General features: G+C 59.8%; 2 protein-coding genes across 4 annotated transcripts in view; both read right to left on the bottom strand.

Annotated features, from left to right (window-relative positions):
• Positions 1 to 1099: 1099 nt before the first annotated feature.
• UPK3B (uroplakin 3B) lies at positions 1100 to 4870 on the bottom strand. Its single transcript, XM_032872473.1, has 6 exons — positions 4710 to 4870; positions 4414 to 4563; positions 3954 to 4191; positions 2632 to 2711; positions 1712 to 1841; positions 1100 to 1304 (listed from the first exon to the last, which is right to left on the bottom strand). The coding sequence occupies exons 1-6, from the start codon at positions 4795 to 4797 to the stop codon at positions 1145 to 1147; spliced, it is 846 nt and encodes a 281-aa protein (XP_032728364.1). The 5' UTR covers positions 4798 to 4870; the 3' UTR covers positions 1100 to 1144.
• A 2345-nt stretch (positions 4871 to 7215) lies between these two features.
• Positions 7216 to 26490, bottom strand: part of DTX2 (deltex E3 ubiquitin ligase 2) — a 36306-nt gene continuing 17031 nt past the window's right edge. Inside the window, exons 5-11 of one of the 3 annotated variants that reach the window (XM_032872470.1) lie at positions 20358 to 20458; positions 15442 to 15582; positions 12425 to 12498; positions 10893 to 11051; positions 10174 to 10335; positions 8855 to 8944; positions 7216 to 7847 (exon numbers count right to left, since the gene is read on the bottom strand). In XM_032872470.1, coding sequence (XP_032728361.1) covers positions 7620 to 7847; positions 8855 to 8944; positions 10174 to 10335; positions 10893 to 11051; positions 12425 to 12498; positions 15442 to 15582; positions 20358 to 20458 — 955 coding nt within the window. In that variant the 3' untranslated portion in view covers positions 7216 to 7619. The remainder of the gene's footprint in view (positions 7848 to 8854; positions 8945 to 10173; positions 10336 to 10892; positions 11052 to 12424; positions 12499 to 15441; positions 15583 to 20357; positions 20459 to 26490) is intronic. The other 2 variants (XM_032872471.1, XM_032872472.1) reach the window with 2 other exon arrangements.

Below are 26490 nucleotides of genomic sequence, written 5' to 3'. Positions count from 1 at the left end.
CTGCATTTGAATCTGCTTCCGCCTGCACCTGGAGGAGGTCTTGAGGCTGGTGGGGGTGGACGAGTCAAGGAGCCCTGACCTCCAGGGACCCCACTGAGTGGCGGCTACTCTTAGGCTTCAGGTCACTGCCGCCCCCCGCCAGCCCCGTGTCCCGCCTCTCTGTGAATGGGAGTGCGCAAGTGCGGGTCTGGACGGCTGCGGCGCGTCGGCGCCCCCGTGTGGCCACAGCAAGAACTACCGGCCTTGCCAACAGCCAGACGCTTGCGGGGATGCGGGTGATGGGGCGGATAGACAGAGGGAGGCTCAGGCCCGGTACACTCTGTGGGCCCAGCCCTGTCCCCTGCACAGGGCAGAGCAAGGCTCCCTGCAACCCGCTCCCGGAGCCTGGAAGCTCCTGGTCAGGGTGGCCTCTGCACATTACCTCTAGCCTCTCCCTGATCCTCCCTGGGGAGGGAGGAACAGGAAAGGCAAAGGCAGGGCCGCTAGCGTTGGTGATGTGGGAAACCAAGGCAGAAGAAAAATTATTAAATTTCCTTACTACTCACAGCGCACTGACAAGTCCTTGAAACAGGCAGAGTGACATTCCTGTGGGGACTCAGCTGCCTGGATGTTGACATTTTGCTAAGGGCAAAGGGTAATCTTAGCTTGACCCCCAGGACCTCGTAAGTCTACTTTACGCATAAAAATTCATTTGGAAACTTCCTTTATCTCTAAACCCCAAGATGTTGGCAGTTATCCTCCAAGCATATGACGCACAGATACACATCGAAGAGTCTCGTGACAGTTTTTACTAAACAGTAATAAATGACCTTTTCCTAACAACAGCTGGCCCCCTCAGGACCCTGGAGACCTTGCTTCCAAAATTCCTTAGAGACTTATGCTCTCCCTAAGCCCTCCCAACTCGAAAGTATATATAACGGGCCACTCCTCACCACCCCAGTGCTGCTCTTCCTGCCCATGGGTCCTGTCCCTGTGCTTGAATATAACCACCTTTTTGCACCAAAGACGTCTTGAACCCTGACATCTGTCCTACATCAGTGGGACTGTAGGCAGGGGTGGGGAGGACTGTGCAGGGCCTGGGAATGACCACCGTGTCCTTGCCCCCCACAATGGCCGCAGCCGCGCCCCGGCCAGAAGGGCCAGGCTAGGGGCTGAGGCTGGGGAGGGGGTCCAGGCCAGGCTCACAGCCCACCGGCAGGGTGGCGGCTTCGCTGGGCGGGATGTGGTGGGTCATGTAGCGCTTCCCCATGAAGGAGCCAATTCTCAGCTGCTCCGGGGCCTCCTCCGGCCACCACAGGCTGGAGCTGGATGGGGAGAGGAGGCAGCACTGGGTCCCCGGTTCTCCCACAGCCTCTCCCTTTCCTTCCTTCTAGAACCAGCTGCTGGCCCACCTCCTTCCAGGTGGTTGCCCTGACTACACCGGTATCAGGTCTCTGAAGTGACTGAGGGCTCCTTGGAGAGAAAACAAGGCCCAGGAGGAGAAAGGCCGGGGGCCAAGGGCACAGTGAAGGGCAGGGCAGAGGGAGGTGACCCCTTCTCTGAACCTGGCTTCTGAGGAGCTGCTGGGCCACCTCCCTGCCCTCCAGGTGAGGCAGACTGTGGGTGGAAATTCCTGGAACATCCCTGGAAAGGGGGCGTCCCAGGAGCTGGGACCAACGAGAAGGGGGGGGCCCTGGGGTGGGAGAGAGGCCCCGGGGCTATCAGCACTCACAAGCGTGCGGTGGATGCTGCCAGGAAGGCCAGAAGCAGGAGGCCGGCCAGGGAGGAGAGGATAGAGGTGATGACGATCATACCACCACTGTGTCGCCCTGGCCACGTGTCGATGGAGGCTGGCGACTTCCCTGTGCACAGCAGCCGCTCAGAGGCTGCCCCGTGACCCCAGGGCAGTCCCTTCCCCACCCAGGCTGCCTCTCAAGGCCTGAGAGCCTCCTGAGCCCACGCTTCTGTCCATCTCAGCCAGGCATCTGTGCCCTGCCAGCCTGTACCCCCCACGGCCCCGGCCTCTTAGTCCTGCCTTCCAAGCTGCTCCTGCCAATGTGCCCGCCCACGGCCCTGCCCACGGCGGCAGAGCCGCAACAGACCTCAGGACCGACCACGTGGCTGCCCCGCTCCCTGGAGCCTGGCATTCAAGGCCTTCAGACAACAAGACCCCCTCCCCCTCCGCTCCCTCTCCCCTCCCCCTCCAACACCCCCGGCCTCTGCAGCCTGCCTCCCAGGTGTCCCTCACAGCGGACACTGGCCTCCCCTCATGCGCAGTTTCCTTAGCCCGGTGAATCCCGGGTCCTGCTGAGGGAAATCTCCCAGAACCCACGGCCCTGACTCTGAGCCTGGCCTCCTTCATGTCCCAGCCCTTCTCCACCTGCAGGGCTTGGCCCAGGGCGTTGGAGGGGAAGGCTGCTTCTGCCCACGACTGGGCTGGGACCTGGGCACCTGAGCATTGACCAACATTTGAGCATGGACAGACCCGTTGTCTCTGCCAGTGAGGCTGACCCGGTGCCCCACCTCCCCTGCACAAGCTTTCTGCTTGGGGGGACGGGCTGGACTTGGACACTGCGTCCAGGTCCCTGGTCTCCCTGGTGTTGTGGTGGCAGGGGTAGGCGGGAGCCAGAGCAGTCCCTCCCCCAACGCTACCTTGGTGAAGAGTGATAGGGTCAGACCACCTGGTCTCGGCCTGGGGTGAACCCCTGGCGTCCATCAGGAGGAACTTTACCCTGTGGAGAGGAGAAGGGGGGAGGTCAGAGCCCCGGCTGCTTGCCCACAGCAGCCAAGCTCCAGGAGGTTCTAGGCCAGGCTCTTCTGGGGCACATTGGGGGGATCCTCTGAGACCGCTGACCACAGTGACCCCAGCCAGCAGGTCCCAGTGTGTCTGAGCCGCTGCTCTCCAGAAACCCCATCCGGTTTAGGGGGACCCCAGTCAGTAACTGTCACATGCAGAGGCCTCAGGGTGACTCAGCAGGCCAGATAGAGCTGGGAACCCCAGGACTTCCAGAGAAAACGGCTGGCCAAGTGGCATCTAGGAAGCCATACAAGGCCCCCCAGTAGGCTCTGGCACCCTAAGCAAAGGTCCAGGGAGAGAGGGAGGGGTGAGGTCAGGGAGCACTCAGAGCCTGAGATCCCGGGGAAGAGGCGGGCTGAGCACTGAGGGCACCAGAGGCCGCCCATAGGAGCTCAGGTTGTATCTTTGCTCCAGGAGGAGAGCCGTGAAGGCGTCTTTGTGTGGAGGGACCCAGACCGGCAGGCATGGAGGGCAGCCAGCTCTGGTGGCTGCTGGGGATGGGGGCAGGAGGTAAGAGGAGGCTGAGCCAAGAAGATGGCAGGGGGGAGGTGGGAGGGCAGTCCTGTCAGGGCGGGGGCCTGGCGGGGGCCAGGCAGGGCCAGGCCACAGGGAGGCTGTGGATAGAAGGGCTGGTCCCACTCGCACCATGCCCACCCACCTTCCCTGCGCCCCGAGCTGGTCCTCTCGGCCTGCTTAAACTCCCTGAGGAGCCCAGGCAGCCGCCATCTGGACACTTGCTCTCCCACTCTGGCTCTCCCCGTGACCCTGGCAAACCCTCGCTGCCCTGTGCCTCAGCTCCTTCACCTGAAAAAGTGGGTGCTGGTCTGCTTGCCTGCCTCATACCCACTGACTGGGTCTGAGCTCAGCCAGGGGCTTACATTCCTGCCAGATCTGCCTGTGGGCTAGTGACTGCAGCCCAGCGCCCCCGCCCAGTCCCCAACTCTGGGCCTGAGACCCCAGCCTGTCCCCACCTGTCATAGGCAGGCTTCCTGGAAAAGCCACATTTTGCCTGCCCCCAAGCTGGGATTAGTGCTCCTTGACCCCACAGAGGCCTAAACCAGAGCTTGTGAAGGGGAAAGCTCTGGGGAGAGGCTGGGAAAGGCAGCTCACCTCCCCGAGACCCCCCTCTCCCCCAGCACAGCCCCTGTTTGTCCCAGGATCCAGGAAGGTGACTCACCTGTAAGGTCCGGGGCTGGGGAGTGGGCTGTTGCAGTAGGGTGGCTGGAGGAGGTCAGCAAGGCAGCCGGGGTCATTGCCTACCCGCAGCAAGGGGACATCCCTGCTGCCGCCCGTGGGGTCCTGACAGGGCAGCTGGTCCAGGGACAGGGGCAGTGTCATATAGTGCCCCTCCGTCAGCAGCCGTGGGAAGGCTGGGATCTCAGCTCGTGTCTGTGGGTTCTGGAAGTCCCTGGAGGCTGCGGGAGAAAGGGACAGACAGGTGGGGCTAGGGAGCCTAGCCTCTTGCTGGGTCCAAGGCCCCCCAAAACCTGGCCTTCCATGCCTCAGGGCCCAGAGGCTCCCTCCAGGCACAAACCAGGTAACTTTGTCACCCTCTCAGAGCCCGGCAGGATAAGGCCCAATGCCTGGTCCACCACCATGGACTCTCCTCCGCCACCCAGACCCACACCATGACCCACCGTTGCTGAAGGCCACCACCAGCCAGATGGTGCTAGCAACGCCGGCAAGCCCGTCCAGGACACAGCGAGGCTGCTCCAGGGAGAACGTGGTGGCTGTGACCTTCCCTTCTAGGTCCCAGGCTGTTATCTGTGGCGTGTAGGGGATCAGCTCTGTGGCCACAGAGATAGGCATGAGGGTCCTGGAACCTGCTCTTCCCCGTTGGCAGGGGTGGGGGGTCCCAGGATCCAGTCACCCCAGCGGGTGTCCCAGCTCCTTGGGTCCGGCCAAGTGAATTCATCCCAGGACCCCCACTCACCCAGGCTCATACAAGGCAGGGGCCAGACCAGTGCCCCTGCGAGGAGGAGCAGCCGCGATAGGCCAGGCTGCCTCTGGGGGAACCCCATGATGGCCCCCTGAGCTCGCCCTTCTCCCACATCCACAGCCTGGGGCTGCTCTGGCTTCCTCCTGCCACACCCCCACCCCCAGTGCCTGGAGAGCTGGTTAGTCCGGCTGCAGCGGGAGGCTGGCCTAGGCCTGGAAAGACCTGAAAATGTAAATGTGCCCCACCCTCTCCCACTCATCCGGCCTACCCTAAGGGAGCTGGGCAGGCCTGTAGGGTGCTTCGGACTGGGGCCCAATGCCAGGACCGAGGGGGATGCCCCCAGACCTCCAGATGTCAGCTAAGCCCCCCAGAGTCCCATGTCTGAATTGGGGTCCTGGCCAGCCTCTCTGCCCCAGAGAGGACCCAGTCTCTGGAAACATGGGCACAGGGCCACATGCCTGAGATTCCTGCACCCCAGGTGCCAGGAGCCGCCCTCTGGCCTTCTATCCCCACCCAGGGAGTGAGAGCAGGCTGGGGGATGCAGAGGCCCCACCTGACCTGTCCAGCTCCAGCCCCAGGGCCAATCCTCCTGCCCTCCCCGCACAAGGCCACGTTCTTGTCTAACAAGAGTCTGGAGTCAGCGAAAGGCCCTTTGACAGCTGACAAGCCTCCCACTTGACACTTTTTGGTTCTATTTTTTTATAAGATACAATTTTTTTAAAAAAAGATAATTCACATAAAACTCATCCGTTTAAAGGGTACTGCTCAGCAGGCTTTCACAAGGTTGCGCAAACACCACCACTCAGTTCATAACGTGCGGATCACCCCGAGAGGACACGCTGTACCCATTCAAAGTCCCTCCCCATTCCCCACTCCCCCTGCAACCAGGCATCTGCTCTCAGCCTCCATGGACTTCCTTGTCCTGAACACTTTGCATGGACGGAATCACACCAGTGGCGAGCTGGGGATGGCTTCTTCCCCTTAGTGTCCTATTGTAGCCTGTGACCAGCCTCTGTTCTTAGGGTTCCAGAACTTTCCCTCCACTGTACGGAGACCAGGCATTTTGTTTCCCAGCTCCTCAGTGGACGGACAGTTGGGCTGTTGGCTGTTACGAATGATGCTGCCACGAGGTTCATGTACAAGTTTTATGTGGACCTGTTTTCTGTTCTTGGATACACGCCTAAGGGTGAAATCGCTGATTCATAGGGTAACTATCTTTTTTTTATAATCTTAGTTTTAAGTCATCTCCACACCCAACACGAGGCTCGAACTCCAGATCCTGAGATCAACAGTCACATGCTCCACTGACTGAGTCAGCCCGGCCCCACTGCCGCAAAACTCAAATTTATAGACGGAAGAAAAATGCTTTTGATGAGGGAGCAGGAGGCTGGCTGAGGACAAAGCAAAAGCTGGCACCTTGCACCCCCTCTCCACCGGCTCCCCTCGGTAATGTGTGTGACATTCCTCAGGCACCCCTGACTGCCATAAGCGAGAAACAGAGTTAACTTGCAGAGATCACAATCCAGCAAGACTGGAGTCTCCCTTGGTTTACAAATGTCCTAGAGATCTACAAACAAAGAAGTTACCTTATCAATAGCACAATTTCCAGAGGCAAATAACTCAGTTCCTACAGCCCTAATGTCACCCCCTTCCCTCCATAAACTGAAGGAGGCTGCCGTAGAAGGAAATGTAAATATAGTTAAATCTCTTCTGAACCTAAATCTCACCAACAAAGACACTTGATAGCAGGATTGTGACATCCCACGAAGAATCTCCCAACTATCTTGATGTTAATGGCTGCCCTAAAGACAACATTAATCAAGCCGCAAGTCCTCCCGTATCCCCGTACCTCGTAGGCCCTCTTTAGCACATGAAAACTCCATTGAAACCTCCCTTCCCCTCACCTTCCCCCAACCGCAGGGACATAACCTGCCATCTCTCACAACCCGGGGCAGCGGCATCTCCGTCTGCCCACGGGTCCTGTCCCTGAGCTTTAATAAACCACCTTTTTGCACCACAGACGTCTTAAGAATTCTTTCTTAGCTGTCGGCTCCAAACCTCACCCCACCGAACCTGACCTAGGTTCTGGGACTTCATCACTTTAACATATAATATACTCATCTTTAGGCCAACACACAAAATAGACTTTAATTTTTTTTTTTCTTGTGGAGAAAAGGGGATTAATGGAGGCAAAAGTACCCCTGGCCCACTCAGGATGCGGCCGGTGTCCCTGGAGCCCCAGGCCACAACCCAGGCGGGTGGCAGGCCGGGGTACTGGATCCTCCTAAGAGGGTCGAGAAATTAGAACTTCGAGGATGGGGTCAGGGGCGGGGGCAGCAGCCCAGCTGGGTGGGGGGAGGGTGGGCTCTCGGGCCTCACCGCAGCCTTGGTCACTGGGGCATGCGGGTCGAACGGGCAGTCGGCGGGCTCCCTCCTGCTCGGACGCAGCAGCACACGCGCAGCCTCTCGGCCGACAAACACACCAGGGCCTGCTGACTTAGGCTATAGGGCATTTATTGCAAACAGAACATCTGAGGTATGAGAAGCTGACCCGGAACCACGGCTGCCCGGGCTACGATGGGGCAGTCTCGCCTCACCCCACGCTGGGCCCCCAGCACTACGGACCCAAAGCAGCCCAAGGGCGGGGCCCCACGCTCTGAGGTAGCTGCATCTTAAGCCCCCACGAGTATAACTCCCAGGCTTGCCCAACTCCCACGTAGATCCAGGCCTGGAGGGGAGGAGGGGGGCGGAAGGCAGGCCCCCGACAAACGCCGCAGCCTCCAAGGAAAGGCACCTTCCGGCCTGCCCGTCCCAGGGACAGCCCAGCCGACAGCGCGGGAGGGGCCGCCGGTGGCCGGAGGCAGGCAGGTGGGGCAGGGTGGGGCCCGGCCAGGCTTGCGGGGGTCACTGCTGCTCCAAGCAGTCCTCGGTCACGCCCTGGGCCGCCAGCTCAGCCAGCACATTCTGCAGGTAGTTGGGGTCAGGGTAGCCGTGGCCTGTCACATTGCGATCCATCTCCGTCTTGTGGTGGATCTCATTCCACACCACCGTGTCCGTCTCGCCCGTGGTGCTGGACGTCCCCACTGTGAAGATGAGTCGCCTCCTCCAGGCCACCCTCAACAGCTCCAGGACCTGCAGTGGGGGAGGGGAATGGGGGAGGGGCTAATGAGCGAGCCCAAGTCTGTGAATGGTTTTCGCACCCCGGAGCAGCAGGGAGCCAGAATCCACTGGCCGCTCCCCTTCCCTGGTCTGACCTGCCCCACCAGTGGGGACCAGGGCAGGCACAGCAGGCACCTGCCTGGTCTGTTCGACCTGTACCATGAACCACTGGCAGGGCCCGGGCTGGCCGATCCAAGTGAGCCCCATCTGCTGGGGTCCCCAGCCTCCAGCTCCAGTCCTGACGCCCCTTCCAGAACTCCCCCTGCTGACCTGATGGCCCAAGAGGTCCCCCCCACATCAGAGGGTGCTGCCTTTTGCTGCTCAAGCCGCGCCTGGGGCCAGGCTAACTCTGCCCAAAGTCCAAGTCAGGGAACCCCCACCTCTCCATCCCCCCCCCACCGCCCCTCAGCTACCTGCAGGCCACGCTCACAGCAGCCAGAGGGAGCATTTTCAAACCTCCCATCGGCAACACCCAGGGCGGCCTAGGGGCGCCTGATGCCCCACTGCCTCCACACCCGGGCTCTGGTCCTCCCCCAGACTCCTCCCAGCCTCCAGCCGGTCCCACCGGCTGCCACTCCCGAGCAGTTCCGTCTGCCGGGAATGCTCTCCCTAGTCCCAGTGCCAGAGGTAGCTCCGCAGGCTGTCCCAGTCTCCCAGTCCTCTCCTGTCCCTTCCTCCCCTCCACCGCCCCCACCCACCAATGTCTTCACGCTAGCCTGACTGAAGACCAGGTGACCTGGCCCGAGAGGTTGCTGGAAAAGGCCTCCCCTCCAGTCACCTCTCCCGGGGGAGCGCGCCCAATGCACAGCGACCCGCGGGAAGGAGGGGCCAGCACCCCAGCACCCCCAGCAGCCCCAGAAGCAGCAGCAGCAGATGAGCAGGGCAGAGCCGGCATGGCCACCAGGCTGGGCCCTCCCCACCCACCTGCTCCAACCGCCCACAGGCAGCCGGGCCCCTACCAGCCGGGGCACCTGCCTCACCTTGCGGCCCTGGGCATTGTCTGGAAGGTAGCACTGGCGGGGAAATCCCCTGGCGGTGAACGGCTTCCCAGGGTTGGGGTGTTCCGGGCCCTGCAGGAGGAACACAGACACTGGGCCTGGGAGGGTCCTAAGAGGTGCCCAGCAGCCCAGCCCACCCTTTGCCTCTCTGGCCAGGGCTATTCGTACACCTGTGACCAGCCCACTCCGTGTCACAGACCCCGCCCCTCAGAGACCCGACGTGACACGGCATCCCCCCAGCGACCACCTTCCCTGACCCCGTGACACTCGATTTGGCATCAGATGCTCCTGCTAGTGTCCCACCCCTCCCTGATGAGACGGGAACTCATCCAAGGCCACGACACACACTCCCACCCCACTAGTGCCCCTGCGGGCACTGGGCTCTGTGGCCGTGATGGCCGGGCCTCCTTCTGGATGCCCTCACCCCTTGCTTGAGATGGGCCTGCAGCGGGGCACAGGGCAGGGACCGCGAACAGGACGGAAGGGGAGCACGCGGTGATGGTGCAAGGTCCTTGCTCGTGCCCTCTGCCACTCAGAGGCACACCACACACACCTCCACGCTCCCCCTGCTCTGGGGCTCTGAGGCCGTCAGGGATGTTTTAAAAATTCACTATGACCCACTGAGAAAAAATGGAGGGAAACCACGGAAAAGCAAAGCACGCGGTTGAACAAAACAGGGACACCCCACCTGTCACAGACGGGCCCCCGTGGGTCCTAGTCTCCACTGCCCTGGACCTTGCCCACCTGCCACCAGCTCTGAGGGCAACCCAGGCCCAAGCAGGAGACTGAAGGGCCTAAGCCTCCTATTTGGGTCTCTACTGGGACCCTGGGACCTTTTGCTCAGGTTGTCTTGCTCCTGCCATCAGAGCCGGCACCACCACACCCAAAGCAGGCCTGGATCTGGCCACTGAGCTGGCCTCCTCTCTGCGGGCACCTCCCTGCCCTGGGGGATCCCCCGTTACTCAGCCCCCCAACACAAGCATACTTCCTGCTTTAGACACTTGGCCTTCTACCCAGTACAAGCGGAACTATGATGTCTCCGCCTCCAGGATGCCCTCCCTGCATTAGGAAAGGGCTGAAGGCCATCTCTTTGCTTCCGCAGCCCTAAGAGCTTGTTCTACCCCAAGACCCCGGTGCCTCCTGGTTCCTGAGAGCCTGAAATCGGGAGACTGGTGCCTCCCGACTGCCCCAGGGACTGGACTGCTGAGAGAGGGGCAGCGTAGGAAGAAGAGTGCCGCAAACAGAGAAGGACCCATTCCAGAATGGTCCAAGGAGGCTCCTCTCATGCCAGGGCCCCTTACCTGGATGCCGTGAGGAATGTTGTAAACTATGAGTATTGTCCCGCAGTCCTCATGGCCGGGGAGGGACACTTGGAACTTGAACACCTCCATCTTCCCCCGGGGCTGGGTCCCAGTTTTCTCCCCATAGATGGTCTTGCAGGAAGGACACTGCAAACTTCCATCCTGAGACAAAGCAGAGCACCACAGACTGAGCCGGTGGCCCCTAGCATGGCCCCCTACATCAGGTCCCCGGCTCGTCCCCCCCATTCCCTCCCAGCACAGAAACCCAACCGCTTCCCTGGAGCGGTGGTCAGCACAGGGGCGAGGTACCGGGAGACCAGCATCGAATAGGCAAATTGGGTTGGTGCACAAAAGTCTTCATGGTGGAACAGGTTTCACACCCAACAAAAGACCCCAGGCCCAGTCCACTGCTGGCACAGGCCCCCTGGCTGGCGCAGGTGGCCCAGGAGGTGCTGCAGGAGAGGCCACGCCATGCCTGGAGGTCTGCCTCCCTGTCCTCCCAACCTCTGTCCATTCCGGCTAAGTGCCACCAAAGGACAGCGACCACTTGCCACCTCCAGCCCTCCAGTAGCCGACCTCCATCCCGCCACGGGCCCAGGCCCACAGACAGCTCGATGCTGCCTCCGAGAATATCCCGGGCGCCCCGCAGAATAGCAGCAGGAGCGGGGAAGGACTGTGGGCAGGTGACCCCGCTCCCGCGGGGGCAGACGCACAGGCACCTTATTCCCGTTACAGTACATGGCCAGCAGACACAGCAGGTGGAAGGCATGGCTGCACTTGGCAAGGCGGCCCACGGCCACTGGCCCAATGGTCTTGCTATCGGTCACGTCGCTGTAGCCGGACACCACAGCCAGTTTCTCCATACAGATGATGCAGTCCTGGAGGGAGACCAGCACAGGGCACGCTCATTGACGGCCCGCTGCGCCACAAGGCGGTGGCGGGGGGGGGGGGGGGGTCCTAATAGGAAAAGGCCTTTGCTGCCGAAACACCAGGATTACGGGCAGTCAGTCCTTCAGTCAGCTGGTCCAAAGGCAGGAAGACAGATGAGTCACCAGGATCTACGCCTTCAGAAGGCCCATCACAGCAGAGGGGACGACAGACGGCCACAAGCACAGGGGCCACAGGGGCCGCAGGGGCCTTAGCACTGACAGCAGCACAGGCTGAAGACAGCAGACACGGGCCAGAAGACAGGAAATAGCAGGGCAGGAAATGGAGAGAACAGGGCCACAAAGCTGGCGGTCACAGGGGAAAGGGACAAGGTGGACAAGGACGGGAACGGGCACGGCAGGGAAAGGGAAGAGAATGTTCTGAAGCAGAAACCAGGTCCCGAAGGTTCTGATGGCTGAGCTTGGGAGCAGGACTTTGTCTCCCACATCAGGGGACCCTGCCAAGGGGTTTCAAGGTGCGGCTACCAGCACTATCACAGCTGTCTGGAGGCTGTCCAGCTGGCAGCCCGGAGGCCAGGAGGCTGGTGCAGAGCAGGCCAGTTATGCCGGGGGTGGGGGGCACAAGGTGAAGGTAAGAACAGAGACTGGTGTGCTGTCCCCTGGGGGCACAGACAGCGCTGGAGGGAGGCGACATGGAGACGACCTCCAGGTTACTAACCCTTTGCCAGCCAGAGCTGCGGGAAAAAAAGGGGAGAAGCCTCCGTTCTATCTTGGCACAACTGCCTTTTAACCCATGACCCACCCCACCCCTCCCCGCCCGAGTCCTTGGGACTCTCCACTCAAATCAGAGACCAGGGGCACAGCAGCCCCCAAAACACAGCTCAGCACAGAAGCTTGGGTCCAACCGAAGCTGCTATGAGGGTCTGGCAGGCCCCATAATGACAGCAAGGCCAACAGGTTCTCCCCATAGCCAGAGGGGCAGGACCGCTATGGGGACAAAGCCTCTTCGCTTTTCCCCAGCTCGGTCCTCGGACAGTGGGGCGGGCTCTCCCATCCCTCGTCTCCAGGATGGCACAGGGAGAGGGCCACGTGGAGGCCCGGTGAGGAGCCCTGCTCAGAACCACCGCTCGTGAGCGGCGCAGCTAAGATCAGAATGCAGGCCTCTGAGGCCAGGCCACCTCCCCTTGGGAAGGCCTGCCTCCTCCGGGACGTGGGAGATCACACCGCAGGACCCGGAGCACGGCCGGCACCCAGCGGCACCTCGGTTAGTGCCCGCCCAGCAGAGAAAAGGCTGATACCCTCCTCCGGAGCCACCCCTCGTCTCCAAAGCAAACCAGAAGCAGCACGGCTCCCGTGACACGTGCCTCATCTGGGGCCGCTTTCAGCTCTTCCGTGTACTTCTTTATCACCTGCTCAGGCTCCGGCTTTGGAGTCCCTCCTGCAAGAGAGAAGAGCGTCAGCGGTGTCCCAAGGAAGATGCACTGGGGTCGCAGAGTCCAGAGAGGAAGGAAGACAAGGGAGAGGCCCAAGCTGCCAGGAGGGACCCGGAGAGGGGCGAGCGTGCAAGAGGAGAGACGCGGCGTCAGCGCGGACGCTCGGAGCTTGGCCGGGCAGAGCCCTATGGGTCCACCCGCGGGAGGCCCGGCCCCAGGAGCCCTGGAGGCGACGCACGAGGACCAGGGACAGCTGCTGGGCCCAGCCCTCAGGAGCCGCGTCCTGGGCCTCCACCACATCCCCGCACACATTCGCTCGGGAGGCTGGGCCCAGGCTCTTCCGAGGACACACAGAGAAGTCAAACGGCAGCTCTGACCACAAACTGCTCTGGAGTGTGTCCCGGCACCACCGTTTCACCCAACCTCCGTTACTCCTGTGAGAAAGCCAAGGCGAGAGAAGGTCCAGGAGCTGAACGTGCAGCGGGTGCCTGCCTGGAGGGCGTCTGTGTGCACCCCGACTGGGGACGATGCCACACGGTTACGGTCACGACAAGCCTTGGTTTTCTCTCACCTGGCCCTGGACTGTGGGGTCTCAGCGACATGCCAAGTCCGGGAAGGAGCCCCGATGCAGGAAGAGGGGCGCCCCGGCCACCCCATTCTTCTCGAGACCGCCCACGTGCACAAAGCTGGGAGGGTGGCCCGCGCCGGCATCAACCCTGAGCCTGGCCCCACACGGGCACCCCCACGCCCCCAAAACGAGAGACTCCCCCAGCCAGGGAGAGACCTGGGCAGACCCAGGGCTTCTCCAGCCAGAGGCAGCGGCAGAATGACAGAGAATGGCAGCAAAGCCGTGCGGGAGCAGAAAGGATGGCCAGGGAAGACCAGTGCAGCCGGGGAAAGCTCCTCTTCCTGCCTCGGGGTCACTGGGCAGGTCCAGCTCTGAGCCTCTGTCACCAGAGGGACCCTGGCCTGAACTTAAGCTCAGAGCCACCAGGTGTGACGGCCAAGACAGGCAAGCCTGAGGGCTGTACAGCCAAGGGCCCTCAAAACCAGAGAAGGCCAGGGGACACCGAGGAGGGGAGCAGAGGCTGGGGGCAGGCGACGTCAGGTTTGATTCTGGCTGTCACACAGGGCCCAGAGCATATCACCCGAACCTCCCTTCACCTAGAAATGGAGACGTCATCCTGACCCAGAGCGTGAGTGTTGTGAGAGGCAGCTACAGACAAAAGAACACCACCCCACCAACAGAGACAACCCCCCTGACAAACGTCTCCCCAAACCCTCACACCCCCCGCCAAGGCACCTCCACCCACCTCACACACATACCCCCCGAACATCCCCCCACCCTGACACATATACCCCCCACCCAAACATACCCCCCAAAACACACAATGTCCCCTCACCCCATCAGACATGTATCCCACACCCAAATGTCCCTCACACATGTGCCCTACACACCCCCACACAAACATCCATTCCAACCCCCTCACACACACACACACCTCCACACAAATGTACCTCCATCCCTTCACACACATACCACACACACACACATCCCGCCATACTCCCAACACAGAAACGTGTCCCACACACACACACACACACACACACGCACGCACCTTTCCCCCAACACATTCAACACATACACACAGATTTCTAGGCCACTGACTGGTCACTGGGGAGAAAGCCAGGCCAAAGCACAAGGACCACCAGCTACTGGCAGCCATCCCAGGAGCTATTCAGAGTGAGGGGAGAAGCATTTCAGAAAAGCATAGGGACCCCAGGACCCCATCTGCCAGGACTAGCCACAGGCCCATCTCTGGTGGGGTCTGGCTCAGCATCCATTTCCACGCCACTCGCCCTTGCCCGGATAGCCTTTTAGAACCCAAGGTAGCCCAGGAGCCACACTTCTCTTAAGGGGGCCAGCCAGGGGACCACCAACCCCAAGAAAGGGACATCTGAGCCCAGGAAGGAAGATCAGAGTGTCTGCCAAGAGCCTGTGTTCTTCCCAGGCAAGTAGGAGTATCTCCGGAAGCTCCGGGCCAACCCTGCCCAGCTGCCGGGACAGGGGTGCGGTGGGGAACAGGGTGTAAAGCCCCGCCACTCCCTGGCCTTCCCTGCCACCTGCGGGGCTTGGGTTAGGCAGGCAGTGGGCATGATCAGAGCCCCCCGACTACGTGCTGGGCGCCTCATGTGTGCCCTTCTCACTCCGTCCACTACCAACCTGCGAAGTAGGAGATGCCGGCTCATGAACGGAGACACCGGCGTGGGACATGAAGCCAGAACCAAGGCCGGAACCCAAGCCAGCTGGGCCAGGGCCGTGCTCCCTGCTCACCGCACCACACTCAGGGTTACAGGGCTTTCCGTGCTCTGTGCGTCTCCAGCCCAAAGATGGAAGCAGCAGCTTTCGAAATGGCAGGTTTAGAACTCACTACCCACAGGCCCCTTCATGTAAGTCTGCCTAAAACCCACAGCACCTGCCACGGTTCTGAAACCCCTTCCTCCCCAGCCGTGTGATGGGCAAGGCAGTACCACTGCGGGACCCCTCCGAAGTAGCCCTTCGTGGTGGCCAGACAGGGCCAGGGCGCTTTCCTGAGATGCATGCTGGCCCTGCTGAGAGGGACAGAGTCACCCCCATCCCGAGCTGGCCTCTCCCCAAGCTTGTGTTTATACAGTCACAGGGTCCTCAAGAACAGGCCCCTCACACTCCAGCTGTGCCAGAAGACAGGAGCTGAACTCTGGGTTTTCGGGGGAAAGTTGCTTCCAGGGCCCACCTCCGCGCCAAGGGCAGGCAGAAGGGCCACTGAGCCCCTCCCCTGGGGTAAGGGAAACAGAGAAGGGCCGTGGGGGTCAGAGAAGAGCGATCAATGCAGGAGAGTCAGAGGCAGCAAGACTCGGAGGCTTAGCAGAGGCCGGAGAGCACTTGTGAGCTTGTGAGCAGGAACTACCTTTCATGGGCATTTTCCTCAATCTCTTAACTGAGCTGTGACTTTTAGAGGCCAGACAGGAGGCGGGAGGGCTGGCGGGCTGGGGTGCGCGGCTAAGACACACAGGGAGTCCAATGGCTGACAGCAGAATACTCGTCATGCCTACACGGGGTGCGAGATCAGACATGCAGAGAAGGGAGAAACGTTAGAAGGAGTCATTCGGCATGTGACGTCCACAAACCCCGCTGAGTCCAGGTGGCACCGTGAACGGCCAGCAGGACCCACGGATCTTCCTGAGGAATCGGCCGCTCGAGGCTCGAGGCAGCCGAGCCCCAGGCCAGGAACCAGGGAAATGCCCGGCTCATCAGATCCCCACAGGGGTCTGTCCAAGCCACGAGCTGGCCTGCGCTCCAGGCATCGGGGAAGGGGGCGGGACGAGGCCTTCTGCTTCAGGAGGGCACGACGCCATTCCAGGCGGGAGCTGCCGATGCCAGGTGCAAGGAGAGCAAAGGGGTGACGTGGAAGGACGCAGGCAAGCTATGGAGACACGGACAGAGTCTTGGGCTCAGTCCTTCCCCTGTGCTCCCCCTGGCCATGCCCTCTGGGCTCCTGGTCACCCTCCCTCCAGCGGGGTGCTATCTGCTTTCCATATGGCCCTTCTAGATGCTTCCGGTGCCACTGCTAGGGTGGGCGAGCAGGAATACTGGCCTCGGGCCTGCTCCCCGACAGGCCTCCCCAAGGCCTCTGTGGCCGCTCCTCTGGAGCAGCAAAGGTCTTGGGCTGCCGCTCCCGTCTCCGCCTCAGTCCAGGCTCAAACGGTCTGCTCTGTCCTGGAGGGCAGCACCGTGGGCACACCCACGGGGGGAGGCCTCACTCCTCAGCCTGGTGTTCCACACACACCCTAGGCGGACCCTCACTGCCTGCCGCTCCCTTGGCACTCTCCGAGGCCCTGGTGCTCCCTGGAACACAGCATGGTCTCCCACGGGAGCCCCAGCTCCTGCCACACCCTCGGCCGGCCTCGCTGTGCAATCTCCCCGCCATCCGTCTCGCTCAGTGACTCCTCCGCCACGGGCTAAGGGAGCCTTTCTGAGCGCTCAGAATCAGGCTCGGGCTCTGGGTCCTGAGGGCAGCCTGGGGCAGGAAGTGGGGACCCCGGGTGGGCCAGGCCGATGGCGCTGCCCACACTGGAGGTGATGCAGGCAGGTAAGGGGAGGCCTGCCCCCGGGGCCCCGTCCAGGCCTGCCAGCATGGTCTCTAAGAGCAAAGACTCCAAGTGGCCAACGTGCCCAGTCAGGGACGGAAGCAGAGGCTGGCCAGCAGCCTGGGCAGCGCCGCGGAGCGGGGCAGGGTGCACGGTGGCAGCCACTCGCAACAGACCCCAAAGCACCCACCGGAAGAGCAAGGCTGCACGCCAGGCACCTGCTCATCAGGCCATGCAATGCCACCGGCGTCTCCACATTGCTCGCTCCCGAGCTCAGAAGTGGGTTTGAACTAAATGTCAGGCAGACCGCAGGACAAGCAGGCGAGGGAAGAGGGCCGGGGGCACAACGATGGAGGGGACAGGAGCAATGCTTGCTTTAGTTGAACCCTGGCCTTTGTCCTGACCGTGACCTCGTCCCCCAACACTCTCTGCTCCACTTCCGCCAGACCCCTCCCCACCGTGAGCTAGGAGGCAGCCCTTCCCTGACCCCCCCGACCTAAAAGGGCTGCGTCCCCTCCGTCTGTGTCCTTTACCCTGAAAGGGTACTCTTACTCCCTGAAAGGACTCGCATATGGGTGTCGTGACAGCTGTCCTCCCCGCGCTGAGCACCGAGGGCAGGGCCCGGTCACAGCAGGTGCACAGAATCCGTCTGCTGGGGAACCCAGATACCCCTGAGCACTGCTGGGTGGCCTCAGTGAGGCCGGCACAAACAAGGCTTCTGCCCTGTCAGTGCAGGGCCCGCCCCCGAGTTACAGTCACAGACACAGAAATCTCAACAGAGAAGCCCGCAGAGCAGGGGCCCCTGCTCCGCGGGTCTGCCTTCCTGGGAGCAAGTGTGAGAATCCCCCCACACCTACACTTCGCAAAAGCAACACCCAACGGACAGGATGGCTGGATGGGAACGCCAAGAGCGGGCCGTCATGTCTTCCCAACAGCAGGGTTTAGGGACAGCCCCCCAAATCCCAACATCCTCAAATAACTGTAGCCGCCCACACAGCCACAGCTCCCCCACTGTCTGAGAGGGTCCCACTTATCCGCTGGACCCCCAGAGAGAGCAGCCCCCGCAGCGGCCAGATGTGCAAACCCCTCCTTTCCAACACCGGGAGTTGGCCCTTTGTCTAGTGACGGGGCTCCAGCCCACGCCCAGCCTCTGACCAGTCTTACAGAGCTGCCTCCCAGCTCCACTCGGCCCTGGCTGCCTGGTCTCGGGCAGGCTGTGGCAGCATGAAATGCAGACACTCCAAGGACAGGGCTGGGCCAGGCCGCAGCCAGAGAGGCTGTCACCCGAGGCCCTGCTGGCCTGACGTGGAGGCGGCTCCTCTGTGACCATCCTCTGCCCACACAGAAGGGTACCCAGGCCCTCCACAGCATTACCCCTGGTTTGTAAACCCACCCGCAAAATCCTCCCCGTCCACCTCAGGGCGGCCTGAGTATTCCCAAATCCATAAATGCGGCTCAGGGAAAGAAGACATTCTCCAGACCCTACTTCCTGGGCTGGCTCGGGATGTCTCCTTCCCCAGCACCTCAGGTTCCCACCAACAGGTCCAAGGCAGAGCCTGTGTTAAGAGAAGGTGGCATCTGGCCATGGGCTCTGGTCTCCACTCCTTGCTGGCCGGGACCGTGCTCCCCAATCTCCGAGGTCTGTTTCCCCAGTGAATAAAATGGAAGTTAAAAGACCCGCCTACCTCCAGGATTGATGTAAGAGCCAAAGGGACAGGGGACACGGAGGACACCCTGGGATGCAGGCTAAGAGGTCCTCAGCCTCGGGAGCAGAGGAAAGGAAGCGAGTGCTACTCCATCCCGGACTAAATGCAGCTTCTGAGCTGCGTTTAGGAAGGTTTTTATAGCGTCTGTATTTAAGCCTCAGCGATTACAGAGCTGAATGGAGCTCAGCCATGTGCCGGCCACGCCTGGTCACCCACAACCTCTCTCCAGTGATCACCACCCCACACAGAAGCCCACAGGAAGACCAAACTGGGCAGGAACTCTGCAGTCACCACATCTCTGCCCCAGCAGAAGGCTGATGGCTGAGCGGCTGAAACAGGGTCCAGAGGGCCCCACTCTCCTGGCTTCTACCACCCCCTCGACTAGTCCCTCCATCTCCCTCCAGGGCCCCTCTCGGCATCCCACCCGCAGTCTCTGTGAGCTCATACACCCACCCCAAGGGGGCAGAGGCCACCCTAATGCACCCTAGATGGCTCTTCTGAGCTGCACATCCAAATGCCCACTGCCCCCGGGACCCAGTCCTGCTACAACCTAGCAGCACCCCCTGCCCCTCCCCATGCTCCCACCGGGCTGGGAAGCGACACAGTGTGACACTGCTGACAACCCAGGTCCTGGGGCCCGGAATGCCTGGGGCTGAGTCCCAGCTCTGCCAAGGGCTGGTTGGTTGATCATGAGAAGTTTCTGGAACTCTCTGAGGCTCAGTTTCCTCAGGTATAAAATGGGAATAAAAGTTCCTACCACGAAGAGCTGTCACTGAGAAGAAATGAAGAAAGATACACGCAAAGCCCCTCCTGAGTGTCCTAGTAACGTCGACAGCCAAACACCGGGCCTCAACCCATTCCTCCTCTCTCGTGACCCACCGACCTACCAAGTCAGAAGCTCTTACCTCCACCACTGCCGAGGCCTGCGGTCAGGCCCTGGCTGGCTCCCCTGAGCCACGAAGTCAGGCTCCGCATGGGTCTCCCTGCCCCAGGCCTGTCCCCTTGAACCCCCTGTGCTACCACAGTGACTCACTCAACACACAGACTCGGGTTAGCTCAGTCGCCTGCTTCAACCTCGCTACACTCCCTTCTAGGACACCTGGCTTTTCCCACTTATTAAAAAGTAACTTTCAGTAACTCCCTAACCTATAAAAGGAATTTTTAAAACAGTTCAAAGGCGTCTGGTTAACAAAAGATTTACGTGGATGTAAAGTCATTTATTCAAAGCATAACTCCAGCCAAAACAGCTGAGCTCCCCAGCGGGCCCCTTCAGGGAAATGCATAAAGCATTTCAGGACAGACAAGTGACGGGAACCATAATTAAAGTGACATGGAGGGGCACCTGGGTGGCTCAGTGGGTTAAAGCCTCTACCTTCGGCTCAGGTCATGATCTCAGGGTCCTGGGATGGAGTCCCGCATCGGGCTCTCTGCTCAGCAGGGAGCCTGCTTCCTCCTCTCTCTCTGCCTCTCTGACTACTTGTGATCTCTGTCAAATAAATAAATCTTAAAAAAAAAAAAAGTGACATGGAGGGGCGCCTGGGTGGCTCAGTCAGTTAAGCGTCTGCCTTCGGCTCAGGTCATGATGCCGGGGTCCTGGGATCGAGCCCAGAATCGGGCTCCCTGCTCAGCGGGGAGCCTGCTTCTCCCTCTCCCTCTGCTGCTCCCCCTGCTTGTGCTCACTCACTCGCTCTCTCCTGCTCTTTGCCAAATAAACAAAATCTTTATGAAAAAAATAAATAAATAGAATGACGTGGAAATTTCAAAGATGGGGAAAGGTCCACACCAGGGGACCCACTGTCATCAGGCAGGCCGCCCCGTGAGAGACAGGCTCACTCACTGAGGGCATGCCATCGCGGAAAAGAGGCACTGGCCCTCCCAGGAGCTGCTGTGGCTTTCTGTGAGAACGGAGAGGGTAAACAGGCGCCCGTCCCACGGTCTCCTCCCCTGCCCACGGATTCTCCCACCGCCTCCGTGTCTTGCCCCGTCAGACACGGTCTGTTCTGGAACCCAGAACCCAGAAGGGTGCCTACCTGCGAGAGCTTGCTGGACTCGGCTGGGCTTTGGCATCTGCACGGGCACCGAGGCGGGGACGCTCCCAGGGCTGCTCACAGGACCACTGGGGAGGGAGGCACTTAGGGAGAAGAGAGAAACAAAGCTGAATGTAGGAGCCAACTTGGCGGAAACAAGAGCCAGAGCCGGCCCGAGGTGCGAGTACGCTGGTGCGGCCGGGGCCCCTTTACAGCTTCACTCCACGCGGCCGCTGCTGTGTGAGCGAGGACTTCCGTTTTTTTGTGGGTTTTGTTTGTTTGTTTTTAAGGAAAGACCGTGATACCTGGAAAGAGGAGCAAAGAAATGTGAAGTCCACCACTCTCAGACTCCAATTAACCTAGAAAAGCTGAACACTGAGGATGTGAAGCCCAGAGCCTGGCCCACGGTCACAGCCACAATCAAGTCGGGAGAGTCAAACTCTAAGCCAGGAGGAGAGGCGGACGGAGCACTGGCAGGGAGAGCATCGGCAGGCGGGGCCGGAGCCGTGATAGGAAAGAACCCTGCTGGGCTGTGAGACTCGGCAGTTTGCAAAGCGATCAAGAAGGAAGCCTTAACTGTCAAAAAAGTGGTTTTTTTTTCTGGGCAACTCAAACTCTGAAGATAATCCTGGAAGAATTTTGAGCTCGCTAGCTTTGTCGGAATGAGGGCTCTATGGTACCTGGAGAGGGGAAATCTGGCAGAAACCACTCTAATGTGTACTCCAGACCGGTATCACCGGTAATATGACCAATCAGCATCAGCAACCCCAAGAAACAGCGCTCTGAGGACGTAACACCTCTTTTGTGGTTCCTGCCACATGGCATAACCTCAAGCATGAGAAAGCAACCGAACAGGCCCAAACTGAGGAGCATTCGACAAAGTAGCTCTTCAGAAGGGTCAAGGTTACGGGCTTGATAAAGACAGCAGAACTCCTACTGAAGGGACGGTGGGGAGGAGAGAGGACAGCTGGATGTGAGGCGGGAATCCCACAGGATCCCGGGACAGAACCGGAAGCAGCAGTGGGCAAACAAGACGAGAATCGAGAAAAGTCTTGGTTAACAGTAACGTCCCCCTGATGGCAACTGTCTGGCCTGAGAGATAAGTCGAGGAAGGGGGTGATGAGAACTTGCTGGACTATTTTTGTAACTTTACTGTAAATCTAAAATTAGTTCAAAATTAAGGGGTTTGGGAACATCTGGGGGGCTCAGTTGGTTAAGCGACTGCCTTCTGCTTAGGTTATGATCCTGGAGTCCCAGCATTGAGTCCGCATCCAGCTTCTTGCTCAGCAGGGAGTCTGCTTCTCCCTCTGACCCTCCCCCACCCTCATGCTCACTCTCTCAAATAATAAATAAAATCTTTTTTAAAATTTCAGTTTTTTTTTTTTAAATGAGGGTCTTGCTTCCGATAATAACTATATTTGGGTCATTCATTTGGTTTTAAGCCATTGTATTTTTCAAGTGATAATGAATCTATGCCACCGTGGTTTGGGGGGACACCCCCCCCCACTGGAGAATGGTTGGTGTAGACGGCCTGAGATGCCTGGCAAACAACCCCTCCACCGCCAACCTGCCACCCCAGTTCCTGTGTCTTCTGGTCCATCCCTGCGCACGTTAAAGATGGCGCAATGAGAAGGTTTATGAAACCCTTTCTCGAAGTCCCTACACCGGAACTCCCCAAGGACAGGGCTGGGCTGCTTTCATCTGTCTCACTGGCCTAGCCTGGAGCCAGGATGGTGCGCAGGAAATGACAGACAGCTCCGATCTGCTGTGCTGCCCTCGCAGCCGCCAGCAAACCAACAACCTGCCTGGTCTACAGTGAACGCTTCTGGAAGCTGCCCCAGATCCTTCCCCACCACCAGCCAGGGGACACAGGTCCTGCCAGTGGAAACAACACGGAGCTGGCCTGTTGTGATCCAAACCAGAACCTTACACTCAGTTGGTGCTAAAGCTGGCAGGGCCCCCCACCCCCCCACGGGCGCAGGGCTGGGAGCAGAGCAGGCACTCTCCTATTTGTTTGAGTAGAGGTTGTTTTGTTTTCACTTCTGGATTGTTTTCCCGGAAGAGAACCACCTGTGTGGCACTGCCCAGATCAGGGCTTCTTGCCCTCCTCAGCTATTCTCAAGCCCAAGAAAACAAAAGCCCTGACGCTGCAGAGCTCTGATAATGCCGCGGAAAAGCCGGGCGTGCAGAACACCTGCACCAATGAAGCTTCTGGCCCCACTAAATCATCTAATTTGGAGCAAACCCCACCCACCCACCCCAAGCCTGTCTCTCCACTTTGGTTTTTTAAAGGTCAGTAGGGGGTGCCTGGGTGGCTCAGTGGGTTAAGCTTCTGCCTTTGGCTCAGGTCATGATCCCAGGGTCCTGGGATCGAGCCCTGCATCGGGCTCTCTGCTCCGCGGGGAGCCTGCTTCCTCCTCTCTCTCTGCCTGCCTCTCTGCCTACTTGTGATCTTTGCCTGTCAAATAAATAAATAAAAATCTTAAAAAAAAAAAAAGTCAGTAGATAATCTCTGACAGTCTTTGCAATTCTCAGGTTCTAGAAAAGCGAAGAAGTCCCAGATGACAGAGCCCTTCCAGGCACCCTCCATCTCCCAAGCCAGCTCTGCAGGGGACACGGAGCTTGAGCCCTCAGCCGGGGAGCCGGAAAGCCGAAGCCTGGCTCGACAACTCCCCCCCGTTAGTGGGTTACTCATCGCTGGTCCAGAGGGGGTCCCAGAAGAAGGGTCCTCCTTTGATGGGGAGAAGCACATATCTGAAGGAGAAGGCCTTAGGGTCCACCACCAAGAACTGGAGCAGAAAGCAGACGGGCATTAAGGCTCCCACTGGGAAGTTCACCCTGGAACTGGGACCAGGAACTGTGACTAAGTTCTGTGGGTCTCACACTGTTGCCACTTCCTCTATCCCTCATCCCAGTTCCTCCCCCAGATGTTTCCCTGCAGTCATGAGAGCAGTAAAAGGACACAGAGGTTCCCAAGATGGGGACTCTCAGGATGGAGAGAACCTCAGATGTCACCGATCCCCCTCCACTATCCTCAAAGAGCCCAGACGACCAGAATGTTCCCCAACATGGGCACTATTTGCCCCATGGAGTGCCCTTCTCCGAGAATTCCTTCCAGTCGCAGCCTCCCCGTTCGTGGGTCTATCTACTAGGCCCAACCTGGCTTTCCTGTCTGGGACTATCTCCAGGAGCTTCCGAATGGCGCTCAGGACATGAGACGTGAGAACTTCAGTGTTCTATGGAGGCAGCACGTAGCAGTCCCAGGCAAGGGGCAGAGGCGGGAGGCTGGAGCAAGGAAATGCAACGTCTCCCACCAGCTCCGCACGGGCCATCGAGCAAGCCCTGCCGGCAGGTACCCTATAAGGAGCCCTAGATGTGCAATCTGGAGCTCCCCTCCTTCCAGCGCCCCCTCTGGCTCCGAGCTGCATGCCCTCGGCCAGGTGGAGTTCCCTTTCTGGGCTTCGAATTCTCTATCTGCCCTTTCTCTATCTGCAAGACGAGAATAATTCCAAAAGGCCCTCAGGGCGGTTGTGAGGCTTCATCTGCAGCCCAATACCAACGTCCACAGTTACCCTGTTCTCAGAGCAGTTCAGGGGACATACTGGAAAGCCGAAGGGCCGCCAGGCACCCCCCACAGAAATCCCAAAAACCACAATACTAGAGCAAAAGGAACTTCGGACTTCCCAGCCCACATCCTTAATCTGACTTAGGAGGGGAAAGGAGAGACATGGCAAGGGAACAGAGCTGACCCAAGGGCCTACAGCCAGTCAGCAGCCCTCAAGCCCCCTCGCCCCGGGACTCTGAGCATGCGAGCCAGGCGGACAGCAGGAGGGAGCCCTTCTGGAAGCTGGGAGAACAGCAGCAGCAAAAATGGAGCAGATGGAAGCAAACCGGGAGATCCGTATCCTAGGGCCACTCAGGGCAGGGTCACGTCTCACTAGGCCCAGCCACACCAAAGTGGTGACAGACAGCCGGGCTCGATCATCACCTCCAGCCATCAACACGTTAAGCCACCACACCCTCTACTAAAGAAGACTGCGCATGACACATTTGGAAAGTTTTCTGTCCAACATCGTTAACACACAAGTTCTGGTGCTTAAAGGGATCAAGTTCAGCTACCAGGAAACTTTCTCAAACCCGGCAGCTGAGCGCATTACTGCCTACTCAGAAAGCTTCCCCAGCCACAAAGAAGTCCGACAGCCAAGGTTTTACCCAGGTTGAGCAAGAAGCGATCTGAAACCTCACGGCTTCACAAATAAAAACCACATGGGTTCCACAGATTTTGATCTCGCTCACTCTCGCATGTCCTTTCCGGTGGCTGCCAGTAAATACGGCTGCTTCCCAGGCTTCCCCAGCCCACGGTGCCACCAGCCCTGCTGCCCACTGGGAGATTTCCACCTAACTTGGCTGATGTTCACTCGGCCTAGAGAACCATACCAAGGCCCCTAGGGAGACCAAGGGGTGAAGCATTTTGGTTCTCCTGGCTCTGCTGGGTCGAGAGGACAGGATTCATTAAGCAGCGCCCCCGCCCCAGCTCTCCAACACCCATCAGAGAGGGATTCACAGAAGAGGGCCACCCTACAAATAAGACATGGGGAAACCCTGTTTTTCAAAACAGGGAGGGATAGGCCCAGGCGAGTGAACGGTGCCTCTCCCAGCTCCTGAAAAGCTGGAGGAGATAAAGATAACACCCACCTCATGAGGCAGGCCCCCTTTGAGATGGTTTCAACTAAGAGAGCCAGCTGGCCTGGTTCCCTTCCTGGCTGACAACCAAGGCAGGCAGGGCAAGTAGCAACACGCACGGCCCAGAAGCAGAGGTAAGGCCGTCTGGCCTAGCCACCTTCCCCTCTGGAACTTGCCTGGCCGGTACCAGGAGGCCCCACTCTGGCAGTCTCCGGGTCCCTCAGGTGGGGGAGGGGGGAGGGGACGCCAGGGAAGTATCAGGGGAGACCGATGGGAGCCCCGTACCAGCAGAAAGCAGCCCATGAATTAAGTCACCTGGCTTGATCCCAGAATCCTAGCTCTGGAACTATCTAGAAATGTCCCTCAAAATAATTTTTAAGAACTTAAGGAGCCCCAGGAGGCCCAGTAAAACTGACCTAGTAGAAGCAGCTCTAGCCCTGCTGATAACCATTCTAGGCTGGCAGACAGCACACTTTTCTCTGAAGGCTTCTGGCCAGCATCCTAGAGGAGGGGGCCTCACGGGACGCTGGGTAGGGCTGAGACAGCACAGAGCCCTGCTTGCTAACGCCTATGTGAAAATCCAGGGAGGAGGCCAAGCGAAAGTTCTGGTCACCCCGTTCCCAGAGAGACCTCTAGTCCACAGGCCCACAAGGAGCAGATGCTCAGGATGACAGCCTGGCCCACACCCTCCAATTTACGGACGCCGCCACACCCTCTCTCAGGACGCCTCTGCCCACCTCTCACTCCGCCTTTAAGAGAGCTTCGAGATCTCCGTGGGTCCCTCATGGCCTGCTCTGTGCCCTGGGTTGAATCCCGGCTCTGCCACTTGCTGGGGCCCCTGCCAGCCTTGGTGTGCTCCCCTGTAAGCTCGGGACAGATGGCCTTTGCGAGGCTTACTGCCGTCACTCACACAGCCCAGCTATATACGCTCAGTGAACGGCAGCAGTCGCCGTGTCGTACAGAAGCCCGCAGAGTCCTCTGAAACCCAGCTTTCAAAGATGCCGGACGCCAACATCAGCCCCACCCAACAGGGAGGCGAGGCAGAGCAGCCACAGGCCTGGGACAGGCCCCATGTCCAGTCACCAGTCACCCTCTCAGAAACCAGCCCCCCACCCTCCCGGCTAACACTCAGCAGTCTCCGAATGTCCCCCAAGCCCGACGCCTTCAATCACGCGCCCTGACGATGCTCCTTGTGAGGCGACAGGTCTCCCGTCACCCCAGGAGCAAGAACCCACTGGCCACCCCAGGGCTACCCTGACTGTTTGGTGCCCTCCGGTCCTGGTGGGGCTCCTTTCACCATCCTCCTGCAGGTGCAGAGAGCTCCACGAGATACTGGGCCGGCCGCGCCAGCGTGCAAGCAACCCGTGGCCACCCGCCACACGACCGCCACACTGCTCTCCGCTCGAGCGACCGTGAAGCACCAAACTGGGCTCCCAGCCTTCCCCGGGCCAAG

This window comes from Lontra canadensis, unplaced genomic scaffold (genome assembly GCF_010015895.1).
Source record: "Lontra canadensis isolate GAN:19392208 unplaced genomic scaffold, GSC_riverotter_1.0 scaffold45, whole genome shotgun sequence".
Classification (NCBI taxonomy): domain Eukaryota; kingdom Metazoa; phylum Chordata; class Mammalia; order Carnivora; family Mustelidae; genus Lontra; species Lontra canadensis.
The sequence above is the reverse complement of the archived record's forward strand: the minus strand, read 5'-3'. Positions and strand labels throughout refer to the sequence as shown.